The sequence below is a fragment of the Macaca fascicularis genome, chromosome 3 (genome assembly GCF_037993035.2).
Source record: "Macaca fascicularis isolate 582-1 chromosome 3, T2T-MFA8v1.1".
NCBI classification, from domain to species: domain Eukaryota; kingdom Metazoa; phylum Chordata; class Mammalia; order Primates; family Cercopithecidae; genus Macaca; species Macaca fascicularis.
In genome coordinates, this window is record NC_088377.1 from 123,011,701 (window position 1) to 123,032,137 (window position 20,437).

The 20,437-nt window shown below is 38.3% G+C and overlaps 1 protein-coding gene across 1 annotated transcript in view; it reads left to right on the top strand.

Moving 5' to 3' along the window:
- Positions 1-20,437, top strand: part of COL28A1 (collagen type XXVIII alpha 1 chain) — a 180,099-nt gene that overhangs the window by 80,608 nt on the left and 79,054 nt on the right. The window contains exons 19-25 of the mRNA XM_005550132.4: positions 4,172-4,243; positions 4,994-5,062; positions 7,798-7,869; positions 11,203-11,271; positions 12,197-12,265; positions 15,933-16,001; positions 16,095-16,163. Coding sequence (XP_005550189.2) covers positions 4,172-4,243; positions 4,994-5,062; positions 7,798-7,869; positions 11,203-11,271; positions 12,197-12,265; positions 15,933-16,001; positions 16,095-16,163 — 489 coding nt within the window. The remainder of the gene's footprint in view (positions 1-4,171; positions 4,244-4,993; positions 5,063-7,797; positions 7,870-11,202; positions 11,272-12,196; positions 12,266-15,932; positions 16,002-16,094; positions 16,164-20,437) is intronic.

Below are 20,437 nucleotides of genomic sequence, written 5' to 3' on the forward strand. Positions count from 1 at the left end.
GATAAAAATTTCGCTTTTTTCCAGATTTTGATTATAAATAAAGCTGTTATGAACATTTATATATGTGTTTGTATGGACATTTGTTTTTATTTTTCTTGAGTAAACACCTAGAAGTGAAATGGCTAGGTCAGAAGGTAGGTATTCATTTAGCGTTCCAAGAAATTGCCAAATCAACTTCCAAAAAAAAAAATCTTTGCTTATTATTTTTTCCGGTTACAGAATTAGAGTGTGCAGTTCCTTTATCTTCCTTTTAGTACTTTTAAGATGTTGTTCGATTGTCTTCTCTCTTGCATTGTTTCTGATGAGAAATCTGTTGTTATCCTTATATTTGTTTCTGTATGCAACATGTCTTTTTTCCTCTGGCTGCTTTTGAGATTTTCTCTACATCACTGGTTTTGAGTGGTGTGATTATAATGTCCCTTAGATATGTTTCTTGTGCTTGAAGTTAATTGATATTCTTGGTTACTGATATTCTTAGATCTATGGGTTATAGTTTTCAACAAATTTGGAAAATATTTGGCCAGTATTTCTTGAAATAGCACTTCCTCACCTGAGGAATTCCAGTTTTACTTATATTTGGACTTTATTCTTGTTTTGAGACAGAGTCTCACTCCCACCGAGGCTGAAGTGCAGTGGCATGCTCTTGACTCACTGCAACCTCTGCCTCCTGGATTCAAGTGATCCTATGCCTCAGCTTCCCACATAGCTGGGATTACAGGCATGCACCACTACTCCTGGCTAATTTTTGTATTTTTTAGTAGAGATGGGTTTTAATAATGTTGGCCAGGCTATTATTTGGATGTTTCAGGTTATTTCACAGTTCACTGGTGCTCTGCTCATTCTTTTTCAGTCTCTTTTCTCTCTGTGTTTAATTTAGGATAGCTTTTATTGCTACATGTTTTAGTTCATTAATCTTTTCTTCCATGACACTAATAAGCTTTTAATTCTGTCCAGTGTTTTTTTATCTCATACATTGTAATTTTCAAATCTAAAATTTTAATTTGTATCCTTCATATATCTTCCATGTCTCTATTTAACATGGTTTAAATTTCCTCTGGTTTCTTGACTGTATGGAATATAGTGATAATAACTTTTAATGTTCTTACCTACTAATTCTAATGCTGGTTTTATTTGTGGGCAAGTTTCAATGGGGTTGATTTTTCTCAACACAAAGTGCTATATTTTTCAGCCTTTTTGAATGCCTATTTTTAAATTAAATATTATTATTAATATTAATATTTTTAAAGATGGGGTCTTGCTATGTTGCCCAGGCTTGCTTTGAATTCTCGGGCTCAAGCTGTCTTCTTGCCTTAGCCTCCTGAGTAGTTGGGATTACAGGCATGTACCACTATGCCTGGCTGAGTAGTTTTTTTATTGAATGCCCAACATTGTGAATTTTATCTTTTTGCATGTTGGATATTTTTGTATTCCTCTAATTTGAGCTTTGTTCTTGAATATTTTGTAGTTACTTGAAAACAGATTGACCCAGTTTGGTCTTGCATTTAAGTTTTATTAGGTAAGACTACAACAACATTTAGTCTAGGGTTAATTTTTCCCAGCTGTTGAGGTGAGACCCTTTTTAGAACTCCAATTTATGCCCTCAGAATTGTGAGGTTTTATTTCTTGAAAGTAGAAATAGGCAGTATTCCTGGTTCAAAGTCAGTTCTCTCTAATATTTTAAGTTGGTTATTTTCCTGGCCTTGGGTAGTTTCTTCATACACATGTACTGAACAGTACCCAACTGAATACTCAAAGTGGATACTCAGCAGATACTGATAGTTTTCTCTGTGTAACTCCTTCTGGTAATCTACTCTGCGAACTTTTGATACCTTGGCTCACCCAGATACATGTTTGTCTCCTTAGAGAGATGCCTGAACTTTCCCTGGTTTCTCAATCCCTGCATTATGACTTGGAAACTTATACAGGCACTGGGGGAAATTAAAGCATTTGATTGGAAGCTTAAATTGCACTATATCTCATAGGGAGACTGGTCTATAATTTTGTTTTCTTGTCTTGCCATTGTATAATTTTTTTGAAAAGGCTTTATAAGCCTCATAAAATAAATTAGGTAGACTTCCCTCTTTTTCTGTTTTTTTTTTTTTTTTTTTTTTTTTTTTTTAAAGAACTGTTTATATAAGATAGGGAATAACTGTTCTTCAAAAGTTTAGAAGTTTGGTAAGTCTTGCTGTAAAACCAACTAAGCTTGTGATCTTGGAGGGAGACAAAGTAGAGACTTTTAATCACTGACTCTATTTAATAGTATTGGTTTATCTAGCTTGTTCATTTCTTTTTATAGCATTTATATAATTCATATTTTTCTCAAAGATTATTGTTTTTCAGTACATTTTTAAAAATTTATCACCAATTTTCTATGACTTAAAAAAATTTTACTGTATTTATAGTTATATCTTTCTTTTTTAATATTGTTTATTGGTGTCTTTAAAAAAACCTAATCATTCCTATTAGAAATGTATTCACTTTTATTCGTTTTTAAAAAGGCATTACCAGCCAGGCATGGTGGCTCACGCTTGTAATCCCAGCACTTTGGGAGGCTGAGGCAGGCAGATCACCTGAGGTCAGGAGTTCGAGAACAGCCTGACCAACATGGAGAAACCCCGTCTCTACTAAAAATACAAAATTAGCCAGGTGTGATGACACATGCGTGTAATCCCAGCTACTCGGGAGGCTAAGGCAGGAGAATCACTTGAACCCAGGAGGCGGAGGTGGTAGTGACCCGAGATCGCACCATTGAACTCCAGCCTGGGGAACAAGAGTGAAACTCCATCTCAAACAAATGAAAAAAAAAAAAGGCATTACCTTTTAGTTTTATGAATCTTCTTACTTTTTGTTTTCAAGTTTATTATTTTCTTCTCTCATCTTTATCATTCCATCTACTTAGTGTTAGATTTACGGTGCTTTTTTCCACTGGCTTGTTTAGGTTAGTTGAAGTTACTTCCAATTATTTTCCATTTTGTTGCTATTAATAAATGCCATAAAGATACTTTAAACTGTTTGAAAGTAGCATATTTTTTCCTGAACATTTTAAAGGATTTATTACTAATCATAAATTAACTTGAAAGCAAGTGGAATTACTGAATATTAGAGCTGGAAGTGGTGTTAGGGCACAAATTTGTTATTTCACTTTTATATTAGTTTTCTAGAGCTGACATAAGAAAGTACTAGGAACTGAGTGGCTTAATACAACAGAAATTTATTGTCTCACAGTCTTAGAGGCTAGAAGTCCAAAATCAGTCTGCAGGGCTATGCTTCCTCCAAAACCTGTAAGGGAGAATGCTTCCTGGTTTCTGGGGGTGCCTGTCAATCCTTGGCATGCCTTGCCTAGCGGATGCTCACTCTAGTCTTTGCCTCTCTTGTCACATGGTGCTCTCCCTATGTGTCTGTCTTCAGGAGGCATTTTCCTCTTCTTATAATACCCATTGTATTAGTCCATTCTGTCATTGCTTTAAATAACTACCTGAGACTAGGTAATTTATAAAGAAAATAGGTTTAGTTGACTTACAGTTCTGCAGGCTGCACAGGAAACATGATACTGGCATCTGCTTGGCTTTTGGGAGGCCTCAGGAAACTTGCAATCCTAGCAGAAGGTGAAGGGGAAGCAGGTACATCTTCACATGGAGCAGCAGGAGAGTGAGAGAGTGAAGGCGGGCGTACTACACACACATTTTTAAACAACCAGATCTCATGAGAACTCTATTATGAGAATGGCAAGGGGAAGGTCCACCCCCATAACTCGATCACCTCCTACCAGGCCCCTCCTCCAACACTTGGAATTACAATTCGGATAAGATTTGAGTGGGGACACAGAGCCAAATTATATCATCTATTATACTGAATTAGGGCCTCCTGTAATGACTTCATCTTAACTTGATTAAATCTGCAAAGACCGTGTTTCCAATTAAGGTTACATTCACAGGTACAAAGAGTTAGGATGTCAACATATCTTTTTGGGGTCACAATTCAGCCCATAAAAATAGAATCAAAAACTAAGGCTTAGGGATGTTAAGTAACTTCCAAAGATCAAATGGTTTAGTATTAATTACTAATCAGATTTCACGGAGGCGTTTCTCAGACACTAAAATACATCCAATTGCAAGTACCTCAGAATGGAGGTATGAACTTTTGGGAAATAAAATATTTGTTCATCCACCAGGGGGAGCCAGGCTCAGTAGGGCTCCCAGGACAACCAGGAGTACCAGGAGAAGATGGAGCTGCTGGGAAGAAGGTAAGACCAAGCTTTTCATATTACTGGAGTAGGAACTATTAAACCAAACTGATATCTTGGTCCCGCAGGAGTGCAAATCAAGCCATCCAGGACAAACTTAGTCTCTTTAAGAAAAAATATCTCACAATCCCAAATGTTCCTTTTCACTTATCCCTGAGAGAAGGAGGGGCCTACTCAAAGGCTGAGATAGTGTCTCACATCCTCTGCCTTCTCTCTGGTGTTTTGGTTATGGCCTAGTTTCTTCAGGATTTCTAGAAAGCACATTAATTTAAACTTAAGAGAAAGACACTCCCCCCGCCCCCCGCCAAGAGGAGAGTCTGTGAATGCATTCAGGAAATAAGGCCGTTGTAAAGATTTCCTGAAGTATTTTGAGTTGACATTTGAAATACTCATTTTTCAATAAAAGTAGCAAAAAACAGCAGGTGGAAAGGCTGAAGGTCTTCCCTGTTTTTTAAAAAAATCTACCAAATGCGAATGAAGAGCCAAAGGAAAATGAGCTTATTACTTTGGAAATTGGCTGAGAAATTACTTTTTCATGATACTCCAGCTGCTCTGAGTTAAACTGGAGTTTGATGTTACTTTATTTCAAGTTTATAAACTTCCAAATTGATTGTGAGACTAGAGTGAAGGTATGGTGTGTTTTGGAGAGTCTCAGCTGAATCCACTGGTGATAAAAGGAGACAAGGTGGGATGATACATACAGTCTGTCTACTGGAGGGTCACCTAAGACATCAGTGTCATTTTCTCTAGGGAGAAGCAGGGCTTCCAGGAGCAAGAGGCCCAGAGGGACCACCTGGAAAAGGACAGCCTGGCCCCAAGGTATGGAAATGACAGTGTTGGAGGAAGCAGCCTGTGTTCTGGTCCTCATACTGAGGAGCCAACTTAGAAGAAATTTGATTGTTATTCTTACTATGTCAAATGTGTTTATATCTGGCTTAAAAGTATGAATACTATCTTGCAAGATTTTGGAAGACAGCAAGCATAAATGATTCATTTTTATTTTCCTAACATCTATTGTAAGACCCAGCATAGAGAGGAGTTCAACACACGTTTTCTCAATAAATGGTCAGATTGACATTTAAAAAATACACGGGAAGGAAAAGAAGCCTTGAAATACATCATTGAGATTTGACAGTCCATAAATTTTCTTTATTTATAAAATCTCACGCAATAATAAGAAATATCACTTTATTAAATGGCCATTTCACTTCACAACTTGGCATAAATTTATTTTAAACTCTGTAGAAATGCTAGTTGAATAACATTTTTATATATTAAGATGAGACTATATAAATTCATCAATAGGATAAGACCACTAGTGACATAACCTATAGTGTCTAAGGTTCCAGGTCTTCCTGCAATTTTTTTCTCTTTATTTATTTTTTTTTTTGAGATGGAGTCTCACTCTGTTGCCCAGGCTGGAGTGCAGTGGCACAATCTCGGCTTACTGCAACTTCTGCCTCCCGGGTTCAAGTGATTCTCCTGCCTCAGCCTCCTGAGCAGCTGGGACTACAGGCATATGCCACCACACCCAGCTAATTTTTGTATTTTTAGTAGAGCTAGGGTTCCACCATATTGGCCACGCTGGTCTGGAACTCCTGACCTCATGATCCTCCTGCCTCAGCCTCCCAAAGTGCTGGGATTATGGGCGTGAGCCACTGCACCTGGCCTTCTTTCTATTTTTATGTGCAGTTATCAATTCCCATTTAAAGATTCTTATGGATTATATACAAGTCAAGTAAAAATAAAATTTGTATATATATTAGTGTTCTATTCATAATTCTACTAAAATAGTAATTGATGTCTTGTGAACATACTCACTAAAATTGAATCTTTAATCTTAAATGTGAAGATAAGAAATTTAAATCTATTTGTAGGCTTTTAAACATTTTCATTTATTGATTTACCAGTCTCAGGGATCCTTTTTGGGTGAGGTGGAGGGGATAACATCATCATGCAAAATACACTGTTAGAAATGCCGATCTGCTAACATTCAGGAGAAGTGGTGTTTTAGGATGTGCTTTTGGAAAATAGTCGCTTGGAGTTAATAATTGAAGCCGTGAGAATGAACAGTGTCTCCGAGGAAGGGAGTTGAGGTTTAAGCCCCACATTGTGAGGTAGCTGGAGAACGAGCACTCAACAGAATAAGCAGAATGGTAGCATGTTAGGGATACCGAGAAGAAAGGATTTCAAGATGAAAGCAATGGGTGGTATCAGATGCCACCAATAAAGCAAGGAGAATGTGCATTGGAAAAAGAGGCTACTGGATTTGTGGCTTGAGGTGACTTGTGGCTTATGGAAGGCTATTGGAGAAGAGTGGTAGGAGGACATGTTACATAGCCCAGGTATACCATGGTTCAGTGTTGGCGATTTATGACATGTAATTGGGTCCCTGCTATTCATTTCTGGGGTGATTTAGGTCAATAACCTAAATTAGTGGTAGCAGAGGGAAGAAAATACATAGTTGTGGTTGAATTGTCTCTACTGGTGATAATGATATAAGATACTTGGACATTCAACTTTTTTTTTTTTTTTTTTTTAACACTGGTGCCACTGCTTTCCATTAGTGTGGACCATGGAAACCTCTGTGGATTCTACAGGAGGTCACCTCTTCTTAGTAAAGTGCCTGCTTTGCTGATGACCTTAGTATAGTCCAGTGATTCTCAAAGTGTGGTCCCTTGAATCAGCAGCATCAGCATCACCTGGGAATGTTAAAATTGCAAATGCTTGGACCTCAGTGCAGAAGTACGAAATCAGAAACTCTGGGTGGAGGGCCCAGCAATCTGTGTTCTAACAAGCCCTCCAGGTGATTCTGTTGCTCAACCTTAAAAACCATGGTATAGTAATTTATATTATAAATGTTTAAATAGCCTCAGCTTAGACCATGAGGAATTTTTCATTTGTTGAGCTATGTGCATCCCTGGATATGGTGCCTTGCAGTTGAACCCTAGTTGAAAGATAGTTTTGAAGGTAAAGGAATTCTTTTGGGGGAGCACAGTTTTACACAATCATGCTGGAGAACAGCCAGCAGTCAGTTCCTAGCTCTGCCCCAGGTTAATGCTAAAGCATCTTCCTGCCAATAAAACTATTGGTCTCTTTTGGGGGAAAGAATTAGACTCCCCAGTGAGGAAGAAATAGGGCTGTGATTTTTAAAATGTCTCATTTCATGTTTTAAACCTGAAATAGAAAAATTGAAAAACAGCATGAAAAAGCATAGATAGTTCTCATTTCTGAAACTGTGAATGTCTCAGAACCACCTGTTAGTAGACCAAGGGTGCAAAGGAACTATAAATTCAAATAAAAGTTCCAAAAGAAAGATACAAAACTTCGATTTTTGAAAAACAGCAAATCACATTGAATAAATGGTAAAGGCTGAACAATCTGAAGTCATCTGATCTCCTCAAGAACATTGACGAATCCTGTGCAACTGAGCTGTGCTCAGGGCACACCACTTTAAAATTGGTATTAGTTGAGAATCTGGCTCCGCTATGGTCCTTACTAGGTTAGGGGAGGTTGCTAATACAATATTTATATTTTTATAATTATTTTATTAGGGTGATGAAGGCAAGAAAGGGAGCAAAGGAAATCAAGGACAGAGGGGACTTCCAGGGCCCGAAGGACCAAAGGTATGTTTCTTGTATTCTGACTTATGCTTTGAGGAGTTTGTATTTGTGTCTGGTTTCAATAGAGTATTAGATTTCCACTGAAAATTGGATTCTTTGTTTCCTTCCCAACAAATACAAAAGAAAAACCCCAAAATAAAAAACCATAGAAAACATACTATTCCCAGACCACAATAGAATGGAATAGATTGCATAAAATATGTAATACTCATAGAAATACATATGTTTCTAATTTGTCTGTCAGTCCTCTCTAGTAACAACCAAATATTCAGAAGTTGAGATATAATTGGGACCATAGGAGATATCATTTCTTCATAATCTTGCTTTGCTAAACAACCCAAAAGCCTGAGACTGACAGGCAGCACAGTGATGATGAAGGCTTTTCTTCAGAAGGCTGATTGCCTCCTGCTGTGCCGTGACCCTTTTGGAGCCAGTCACTTCAATTATAGAAAGAAGATAATGATATGTTCTATTTCACGGGGTTGTTGTGAAGACTAAAAGTTAATAAAGCACTTAGCACATTTCCTGGTATATAGTAAGTGTTGAATACATCGAATTATTTGGAGAAAAAAATCAATATGGTGAAATGGGAAGCAGGGGATCTGTGTCCTGGTAAATTCACTTCTGCTGACGAAGAAGTGAAGGGGATTGTGAGGCGAGCAATTAAGTATGTGTCCTGACTAAGCCTCAGAGACCCACCATTAAGGTCATTTGAATGTGTCAGGAAACAGAAACCGCAAACCTAAGAGAATTCATGTGTCTAGGAAGATACTAATTGTAAGAAAGAGACAAGAAGTATGTTTTAGGAACAGATGATTAAAAAGCACATTTTTAAAAAATGGTGCTGACTAGATCAGATCAGATACAAAACAAAACGTCACCTGTACACCAGTGACTCTTAAACTTCGGCGTCTGTTCAGTGTCCATCGGTATCACCTGGGGATGATTACAAATCCAGATTTTTTGTTACCATCCTCAGCTATCTGGATTCAGCAGGTGAGTGGGCCCAGGAATCTGTGCTTCTCAAGTAAATGCCCCGTGCTGCAGGGAGTTCAAGAAGCACATTATGAAAAGTGCCACTATGAAACAAATGTGTTGTATTAGTATTAATAACAAATTAGTCTTTATGTCCTACTCTATTTCAAAGTGAGCATTTTTCTGTGTTTTGAAATAAAGCTGTTTTTAAAGATGAAGGTGAAGAATTGCCATATGTTAAGGCATAATCACCCCTTAGTACAGGGTATTTAAAATAATTGCATACTTTCCATGATACTTTTCATATTATAAAAGTAATTGACCTCTTTTTTTAAAAAAAAGAAATAAAATTAAATCTAGAGACATAATTTTGCTTTTCCTTTGGTTTTAGTGAAGAACTTTAATAGGTTCATGTTCTGTGCCTTTGTCAAAGGCTTGGATAGGGGGTTTTATGTGTTTCCAAATTCTTGTCGTGTCCTATGCCATTGCCTTCCAGGTTTGCATTTAAGGACTGGCACATACATGCCATGGCATGAATTGGGTCTCGGTGGGCCAGTGTGCTCAGCTTGTTGGTTGTATTGGCTAATCAATACAGCGGGAGGCCTCAGCTCTGAAGATGAACACAGCCCCCGGCAGGAGTCATCACTGGTGAATCTGACTGATGGAGTCCCTGCTGGAGGAAGCAGGATGACTGAATAGGAAGCTCATGCGATTGAATTTTCAGAGGACGTGAGTCAGGCAGACGCAGGATTAGTCAGCAGTCTGAGAACCTAGAGGGTCATGTTTAGACATAGCATAGAAATAGCTCATTCTCCACGACTCATCTCCACAGTGTTTTGTTTCTTTGTTTGTTTTGGTAAAGGTCCAGATAGTAAATATTTTAGGTCCTGTGGCCCAAGAGGCAAAATGGAAGATATTATGTAGTTACTTGTATAATGACCACTTGAAAATGTGAAAGCTGTTCATAGCTCAAGGCTGTACAAACAAGTGGGTGGGCGGATTTGGCCCACCTACTGTAGAGAAGTAGTTTTCAAACTGTTTTGATTATAAACCCCTCCAGTAAAATTTTGATCACATGCCACAGATTTTTAATTTTTTACTTGTAATTTTTATTAATAAGCTATCATACTAATATATTCTGAATTTATATAAACAATTGAAATTTTAATAGATGAGATAAAAACATAGAGACAAGTTGTAATATTTTCTTATATCCCAGTGGGTCATTTGGAACACCTTGTGGTGTGCATTGACAATTGCTCTGGAATAGTGTTTTTACCAGGGGTGCTTCATGAAAATTCATAATCCTGGGCACCGACCTCTAGATCTGTTGAATCAGAATCTCTGGAGTTTGAACCCAGAACTGTGCATTACCAAACTTTCCTGATAATTCCTTTGCTATCTAAAATTTGAGAATCACTTGTCTAGATCCAGATGGAACAGAAGAATTACCTGTTGCTCCAGATTGAGTCTTTGAGACTCTAAATATTAGACATCTCCCCCCCCATGTTTAAAATTTTCTATTAAAAATGTCATTTTTAAAAATCATAGGGGTTCTTTTTTTTTGTTTTCTATTTTTTTTTTTTTTGAGACAGTGATTTTCTGTTGCTCAGGCTGGAGTGCAGTGGTGCGATCTCAGCTCACTGCAACCTTGAGTGATTTTCCTGCCTCAGCCTCTTGAGTAGCTAGGATTACAGGCACACACCACCATGTCCGGCTAATTTCAGCTAATTTTTTTTTTTTTTGTATTTTTAGTAGCAATGGGGTTTTGTCATGTTGGCCAGGCTGGCTTCAAAACTCCTTACCTCAAGTGATCCCCCAACCTCGGCCTCCCAAAGTGTTGGGATTACAGGTGTGAGCCACCACACCCAGCCCATAGGGGTTCTACTTCTTAAAAAGGATGTGAGATAACATAGAATGGAAGACTAATACCTTTGGTCATTAAAATAAAACAACAAAGAAAAAAGTTATAACCTAGAAGCACACCCTAAAACATTTGCTGAAGATAATTGCTATATTGAAAAAAAAAATTCTCTCTGAGCTTCCCAGCATACAACACAAAAGGGAAGCACCATGAATTGCATAATTTTTATTAGCTAATAAAAGGATGCACAAGAGATAAAATTTTCCTAACATTCAGTTATTAATTGAACATAGTTATTTAAAAGCACTGAAATCTTACTGGTCAATAACTTTAGCAGTGGTTTACAAAGGATGCTCAAATTATTTTCACATTGGTCTTTGAAACAGACAGAGGTCATAATATAATTTAAAAATCTGCAGACATTTCTATACATTTATTATTGTCTCTATATGTGGTTTCTCTGCTTGAAATGTAGTGAGCATTTTGCTCTTTTTAAGGGTGAACCGGGCATTATGGGCCCTTTTGGAATGCCTGGAACATCAATTCCCGGACCACCTGGGCCAAAGGTATATATTCCTGGGAATTATTTTCTTTTTCTTGACCCTTTGGCAGTTGGAGAAAAAAAATCATGATATCAGTGAACTAGAATTTTAGTTTTGGAAGAGCCTTAGAAATGACTCAGTTTAACTCTGAAACTTCACAGATAAGCAAACTACAGCCAGCAGCAGAGTTAGGACTAGAAACCAGATTTTGTGCTCCTGATCCCAAGCTTGTCACTTTACCCTTCATTACGTCTTCCAAACCCTAAACTCTAGTACAGGCAAGAATTTAGAACATATATTCAGAAGAATCTACCAGGATTTATAATTGAAGAGTTTAGCAGAAGATATATCCACTCAGGTTGGTTGGTTGGTTTGCTTTTTGAGACAGAGTCTTACTTAGTCCCCCAGGTTGGAGTGCAGTGGTGCAGTCTTGGCTCACTGCAACCTCCACTTCCTGGGCTCAAGTGATTCTCCTGCCTCAGCCCCCCAAATAGCTGGGATTACAGATATACCACCGTGCCTGGCTAATTTTTGTACTTTTTGTAGAGATGGGGTTTTGCCATGTTGGCTAGGCTGGTCTCGAACTCCTGGATTCAAGTGACCCGCCTGCCTTGGCCTCCCAAAGTGTTGAAATTATAGGTGTGAGCCACTGAGCCTGGCCTTCACTCAGTTTTAAGAGCATTCCCAGCCAATCTTAAAGTCTAAATATTTGAGTCTGAACTGCCACATATTATTTCAATGGACTTTCTCCTAACAACAGTAATAGTCTTTGCTGACAGGTGTTATTTACTTAGGATTTGAAATTCCCCTCAAATATTAAATATACTATCTCAAGGTCTGAGACGGACAGATTAAACTCTTTACAGAGTGGCCAATGCTTTTTTTTGCTATGTGTGCTTGTGATTTCTTGCACAACTGTAGCCTGTGAAATGTCATTTGAAATGTACAGGGAGATAGAGGAGGACCTGGGATACCTGGATTTAAAGGAGAACCCGGACTTTCTATTCGAGGACCAAAGGTATGCTTTATTCATGTTCTTTTTGTTTTTCTGTATCTGAAGTAAACAAAGCTAGATTTAATCCATAAGTTGATTTTTCAACTTGCAAAGTTTCTACATTGATGAACTAAAATGTAAGAATATAGCTATTCCCTTTTATTAAAAAAAGCAAGCAATCACGTAGTTTATTTTTCATACTTGTGGGGAAAAGTAGCTCTTATGGTTAAATTTTTGCTGATTAGACAATTGTTTGAAAATGCTCTTTTGCGCTGTCTGTGATACAAGGGATTAAATGGCCTCTGGCCTCTTCATTTATATATTAATTGCCGAAGTATCTGTTCTGCAAAACATTGTCCAAAAAAACGTGTGCTTGGAAGCTTCGTTGAATAAAAATTTCCTGCTTTGATTATTTATCCTTTTGAGTTATTTCAAAGGGAAATATAAATAATTAATAAGAAACCAGGTTTCTGTAATCATATCTGGTTTTTCATGGCAACGAAGCACCATTTTCCCTCCTCACACTATACCCAGCACCACAGCAAAATTTAGCATTTATAACATTCCTAGGTGTCAACCAGGATCTCTGTTTGTGAGGACAAGCTTCAGGGCCCCATCATTAGCACTTTTAAAATCAACAGCATGTTGTTACGTAGCTTTGAAACTTGCTTATATTCTCCCATATTAAGTTGTCTTATCTAGATAAAAGGGTTCAAGTACCAAACTGATGACCTTCAAAGTTAAAAGAAGAAAACATGGAGTCATTTTTTAAATAAAATATGATGCAAAACTTGTATAAATCTGACATAAATTGTAGCACTTCTTGTTAAAAGCAAAGGCAGAACCTTGAGCCTCCCCTGTTCTTACTGCTTTAATAGTCATCCCTGCTAGAGTGACAGTTGCCCTAGTTTGCCCAGGATTGAAGGGGGTCCTGGAACACATGACTTTCAGGGCTAAAACTGGGAAAATCTTGGGTAAACTTGGACGAATTGTTCATCTACTTCCCCCAGATCCCAAGGTAACCCAAACTATGTAGACCACTCTCTTTAGAAACACAAGCTATATAGACTGCTCATAGAGACAATAGCAAATTTTCTAATGTGAAAACTACAGATATGACCTTGATCAGTTATATTTGCATGACAATTTTGATAGATTGAAGCTATGTATTCACAATCTATGATTTATACATCTCTCTCTACTTATCCTTCTATTTGCAATAGGAATACAATCCAATTAAATGTGCTGCTAGAGTTTATAGGCCCCACCTGTTTTCTGCTGCTGATTATTAGGCATTATAGGTGATGGTACTTAAAGATATTTGCCTCTTCACCCAAGCCTTTTGCTACTCCCCTGGACTCTAATGACACTCTCTCTGTCGTTCTTCCCTAGTTCATTAGTTTTTCAGTTTTTGGAGGGTCATACACGACTTTGAATGTCTGATGGAAATTTTAGCACATTAATTTCATTTTGTGTAATACTTCAGGGGTCTCCCAGATGCCCCCTAAAGCTGATTTCAAAATACTAGGTTTCCATTTTTGCCCTAATTTCTAATGAATGAGAGAAACACTTTGAAGTAAATAACTCTGTAGGACATTTCCTTGAATCCAGTGCAGAAAAGCCAAGTGGCAACATTCCATCTATAAAAATATGGTAAGGAGTCCAAAATAAAAACCTGCTCCTCCTCTTACTCCTTGATATTTCCTATTAATAACAGAAGTAACAAGCTACCTGAGATTTTTGCAGGAGCGAGGACAAAGATCTCTATGAAAAGGATGTTTGTAAACTGTGAGTGTTTTAATGGTTTTCCCCTCCACTGTGGTTGTCAGACTTTAAACAAGAGCAGCTGCTGATAATTTGTTGTAAGTTTGGACCGTAGAAATAAAAACTGAAAAGTAAATTTTGATTCCAATTTTCTTTTCCTTTTAACTCAACCAGGGATCAGTTACTGCTTTATTTTGTTGTTGGGCCTCTCCTTGTGTAAACATGGAGATAAGTGGAAAATTTATTTTGGGACAAGTTTCATATGAGAATGTTTAGAGCTTCAACCTTAAATGTAATTGGAATAGCATAAAAAATTGGTTCTGAGAAGTGCCCAGTTCCCCGTAGTTGGAATACACCAAAATGTACCATCCTGAAGACTATAGGCTTCCTTTCTCTCATTCAACTTTAAAAAATCACCTTGAGTTTTTGTTGATAATGAATAGTATGTTAAAGTTTTATAAGTGGCCACATATTTCCTAAAGATAATCATTCTTAAGAAGGTTAGCCACATAAAACAGCCTTTTAGATTTAATAGGAAATGACAGCTGTTGCATTCATGGTTTTTAAAATAAAGTTTCTGATTGCTTATGTAAAATTTTTTCCCCTGTTCCCAATCAATTACTCATTTATTGGGGTATAGTTGAGAATAGTTTTTGGGAGTTGGACTTTGGGCAGTATTTTCACTTGGAATAATGGTAATTTGATCTCCGAGTTTGCTTGCATATAAGGAAAGTTCTTAAGAGTCCTGCTACTTTCTTTCTCCATTCTTGGAAAACAAAGGTCTGCCTATTGTTTCCTCCCAATATAAAGAAAAACCATAAATATTTTAAAACATGAGTAGCTCTTTATCAAAACAAGGACTGCATATTGACAAGGGCTGTTGTAAGCATTATCAACCAGTAACAGATAGGTGGAATGTGTTGTAAAAAGAAGTATTACAGGTTTTAAATATAAGCGTAATGGACTTGCAGGTAATCTTTTTTTTTTTTTTTGGAGACAGAGTCTCGCTCTGTCGCGCAGGCTAGAGCACAGTGGCACAATCTCTGCTCACTGCAGCCTCAGCCTCCCGGGTTCAAGCGATTCTCCTGCCTCAGTCTCCCAAGTAGCTAGGATTACAGGCACCCCGCCACCAAGCCCAGCTAATTTTTGTATTTTTAGTAGAGACGGGGTTTCACCATGTTGGCCAGACTGATCTTGAACTCCTGACCTAGTGATCTGCCTGCCTCAGCTTCCCAAAGTGCTGGGGATTACAGGTGTGAGCCACTGCACCTGGTCACTTGTAGGTAATCTTCTAAAAGATCCTTCTTAATTTTTTTCTCTCCCCCCATTTTACTTTAGTCAGAAATCTTTCTGATTTCTGTTTGTGAGAGAGTTATAAGTCTTAGAAAACTCTATTGTACAAAGGACAATAATCACCCCTCCCTGCTCTTTCTGTAGGAGACTAGGAGCTGCTACTAAAAGTTTTTGATGCCTAAGGTCATCACTGTAAAACAATATTTACAACTTTTTCCTAGGTCTCAAGATATGAATCACAAACCCTGTCCCTTCATAACTTGTTTTAGAAAAATTAATATGTTTTTATTTTCATCTGGGTTTATTCCCTGTATAATTCAGTCTCCATTAATGAAGACAATAGATTTAACACAAAAATAGGAATCTGTAGTTATTCCACACTCAAAATTTTGCTATGTATTCTTTTCTACTCTTGTCACATTGTACTTCATAAATTTTATTTTTTATACGTCTTCTTGATTTATGATGCACTAAAACTTTATAATTTTAAAAATTAAAATATTAGCAATAAGTCATTTTCTAACTCCTGGGTTAGAAATCCACTGTTGGCATATTGAGTTGGTTTTATGCTTAAGTTTAACCAGATGTTTTATAGTTGAGTCTCATGACATCACTGATGTTGGAATTTACCCAGGGTGTCCAAGGCCCTCGGGGACCAGTGGGTGCTCCAGGACTCAAAGGTGATGGCTATCCTGGTGTGCCTGTAAGTGGGACATTTTTTTCTTCCCTCCCTCCCTCCTTTTTGAGAGTTGCATACGACAAGGATGCTCACTCCTCCCTTACTATATCATCTCAGGGACCTCGTGGATTACCAGGACCCCCTGGGCCGATGGGTTTACGTGGAGTGGGAGACACTGGAGCAAAGGTAAGACTTTAAAGTAGGCAACATACTAGCTTCTAAGAGTGTGCCTATAGGTAGGTGACTTTGGTAAAGATAAAATTTTTTATCAGCTAGAAGAATTGAGGTGTCTGAAATAATTAATAAAGTTATTTGCCCTTATCTATAGACTTCCCAGGGAACTAACCTGAACATGTAGACTAACTTTATGGTTTGGCTCCTCCTTCTCTGATAGCAACTCACGTTCCTTTGCTGCTTCCTCTCCTTATACCAAGATCAGGGTTCAAGTCAGAGATCTCCTCTCTCCTCTAGCCATATTCTTTCCCTAGGTACTCTCATCCAACCCCATGGCTTTAACCACTGTCCACACACTGATGGCTTCCAAATACCTATATTTTCTCCCTTAAGATATGGTTTCATGTATATAATTTCTTACCATGTATCCCCTCTTGGGCTTCTCACAAATATCTCTAATGTAAAATAACCCAGAATAAAATCCTTGATTTTTGCCCCATAACCCTGCAAATGGCTCTCCCAAGCTCAAGCCAGAAGGACTAAGCATCATGCTTTGTTCCTTCCTTTCCCTCTCGTTCCTCCACACCTAGTCCTTTGGTAAATCCTGTCAGTGCCACCACCAAAATATATCTCAACTCTGGCTCCTTTTTTCTTTCTGCTTCTGCCAGGCAGACTATGTCATCTCTTATGTGGGCTGTAAAAATAGCCTCTTCATTGGTCTTCTCTCTGTTCCACCTCTGTCCTCCAATAACTTAGCAGGAAGCGTGGTCTTCTAAAACCATAAATCAGAGTGTATACCATTCCTTCCTAGAAACACCCTGGTGGCTTCTCTTTCAGACTTTGAACACTTCCCATGGCCTTGAAGGCCCTTCATGCCCGGATCGCAGCTTCTGTCTTTTCTCCCCGGCTGCTACATTCAGCCAAAATGGCCTGCCCTACTTCAGCTCATTCCTGCATCAGGGACTTGCCAGGATGACTGATTGTTAAAAGCTTAGTTCAATTCTCACCTCCCCGACCACCCATAGAAAAAGCATTAGTATCCCAACCCCTCTGTATGTTTTCCATATAGCGTGTATCACTTTCTGAGATCATCTTGCTCATTTATTCCTCTGCATATTCCATGAGAGTGATGGTTTTCCTGGAGGCAGGCTTTTTGCTTTGTTCCCTCCTAACTTCGTGTCACCAGAACTAGGTGTACCATTCAATAGGAGCTCTATAACCTGTTGAATGAATGGAAAATGAATAAATGATCAATATTACCCTAAAGGGAGAATTTTTCCTTTGAAATATATCTCCTTAGTTTTTTGAATGTTTCCAGGTCATTAGAGAGAAAAGATGTTGTATGTGCTTAATGCCAACTTCTCCTCTTGGTATTTGCCCCTGCCACAAAATTTAGAAGTGCCTCTTTGCCCTCTCCCAGGTAGAATAAAAGATTGGAGACCCATGGCACTAAATTTCATCTTTAAAAGGGAATCTTGATAGCTGCCTCATCTCTGCTTCTGGGGGTAATGTTGAGAGTCCAGTGAGGATGTATCTGGAAGTGCTGTGTACACTGTACAGAGAGGACAAATCCGAGGTGCTTCAATGAAGGATCTGGCTTGGTCTGACTGAGGACTACATCAGATCCTTGAATAAGCCTCAACAGTATCAATAAACTGCACCGAATTTGGGTACTGATGTATTCTTTTTTCTTTAAACCATAGCACCTGTCAAAATCCTAAAATTAAAAAAAAGTAGAAAGAGAAATTCAATAGGTAAACCTCATATTTTATGTGGTCAGTGAAACAATGGTAAAAACTTGTATATTGAATATTTCTTTAGGGAAGTAGAAACTTATTTCTATGTAAAATAAGACATGAAATAAAATATGTTAAATATATATTGGAATGTGTGTATTCCAATAGAAACAGATGATCATTTACATTTTCACAGAGTAGATTATTATGAATTTTTTATATAACTAGACATGATGTTATATTCAATTACAGGATTATGTTAGTGCTTTACATTGAGCAATAATAATAAAGACAGGCACTTAGGCACAGATAAAGAACATTAAAAAAAACTAGCCAGGTGTGGTGGCTCATGCCTGTAATTCCAGCACTTTGGGAGGCTGAGGTGGGCAGATCACCTGAGGTCAGGAGTTTGAGACCAGCCTGGCCAACATGGTGAAACCCCATCTCTACTAAAAATACAAAAATTAGCTGGGTGTGGTGGTGCATGCCTATAATCCCAGCTGCTCAGGAGGCTGAGGCAGGAGAATTGCTTGAACCCAGGAGGCAGAGGTTGCAGTGAGCTGAGATTGCACCACTGTACCCCAGCCTGGGCAACAGAGCGAAACTCCATTTCAAAAAAAACAAAAAACATGAAAATACCCAATTTTTGTGAATATTTCACTGTGTCAGATTATCTAAGATACAGACTAAAATATTTACTAAATGATTGCATACACCATTTTCCTCCAAAAGTCCCCTGTATTTGCCATCATCTACATTTTAGAGGGAAAAAGGTAAGAAACAAGGTGTTCAAAACTTCATCTTGCCTATTGTTTTTTGAAATGGCTAATATGCTGCCAGAAGATGTATCTTAAGTGAAACTCCCATTGTCTGTGTGAGCCCACATGGGAGGCTGAGTGGAAGCAGCAGTCCATGGTTTGCTTCCAGCTGCAGGCAGAACCCGGGCAGAAGAGCACTAGCTGGGACCTACCTGTCTGCCTGCCTCCCTCTCAGCTGCTTTTCCTTCCTTCCATTGCCTATTGTCTCCTCCCATGAAAATTGTGTTGTTCAGAATTTCTCTAGCCCTAGAAGGAGATGTTAGGAGGGTGAGCTGGTCTTAGGATCAAGGGAACTTGGATCATAAAATAAAGGAAAGTCTAAAAGAAAATACTAGCTTTTAAATAACTTTAAAAATCATCTCTCCTTTTTTATAGAGGCCTCAAAATCTCTAAGTGGCCTTTTATTCTGAAGAAAACTTCAGGAAACACATACACATACACACACACCCCACACACAGACAGAGAGCACAGAGATAGATAGATACAGAGAGAGAGAGAGAGAGAGTGTGTGTGTGTGTGAGTGTGAGAGAGAGAGATTCATAGAGAGAAACTGGCAAAGAAAGGAAGATAATTCCAGTTAACTTTGCCCTTCTTGCTTGGTAAAGTGCGGGACATTCTGAAAATACCAAAAATTGTCCGTGGCAGCAGAAGCACAGGACCCAAATGTGTGCAAAATTTCTCCCCCTTTGAATTAAAGTGACAGAGAAATTGTATATATGTGTGTGTGGTAGTATAGCCATATGGATCCTGATATGTTTTTCATTTAAGCTTTGTGTAGTTGCCTTAAAATTGTGGCCTTAAGGCATTAACTTACAAAACAAATGTGTTTTGAAATGAGGAAACCATTAAGGTTGACGATGAATTTATGGTGGGTTTTGGTGCTGTTTAGTTAAGGTCACATGTGTTTAACATATGACACAGACATTAAACTCAAAGCTTCTGTGTTTGAAAACATATAAAAAGCAGTCCCTGACATCTAGCACCCTTGTGGTTCCCCATAGCTTTTTTCCAAGTGGAAAAATTCCCTACAACATCAGTGATTATTGTCCTTCTAGATACAATTACCTTGAATTTAATTCAAATTTGGCAAGACCTTCTGAGATATTTCCAAAATTATTGTAAAAACTACACCTTTGAAGGAGAGAGGAGATACAGATTTTAAACTCACCTTTGAAACATGCTGGGAAGAGGAACTGATCATTTGGTTTCTTGCCAAGTGAGAAGTGCTCATCCATTGTCCTCACTCCTGGATCCAATCTCCTGGCTTGTTGATGGGGAAGCCAAGCTCCAAGCCCCACCCATCACTGCCTGCTTTTCTTCACTGGAGCCTTGGATATTAAGAGCACTTCTTGTGATCTGGGGACAAACATGCCATACAACTCATTTCTCTTTGAGAAGCTGCAGATAACTCTGCTCCTGTGTTTTCACCCCACAAAGCTTTGTAAGGTACATGTAGCCTAAGAGCTGATTTCCTGATATCCCTGAGTATGAGTTTATTTCTGGCCTCATAGAAAAGGAATATAAGACGTGGCTCTCCTGAGTTCCCTAAGGGCAGGTACAGCCTACCATGCCCCTCTCTTAGCTTTTTTCAGACCCTCTCAGGGAGCTGGATCATCACAGAAAAAGCTATGATCCTCTCCAAAACCTTGGAGTGGTTGAGCTCAGCCTAATCTTTGCACAGAGGAGATCTAACCTGGATTTGGGGTTAGGAACTCTTAACCTCAAGTTGTTG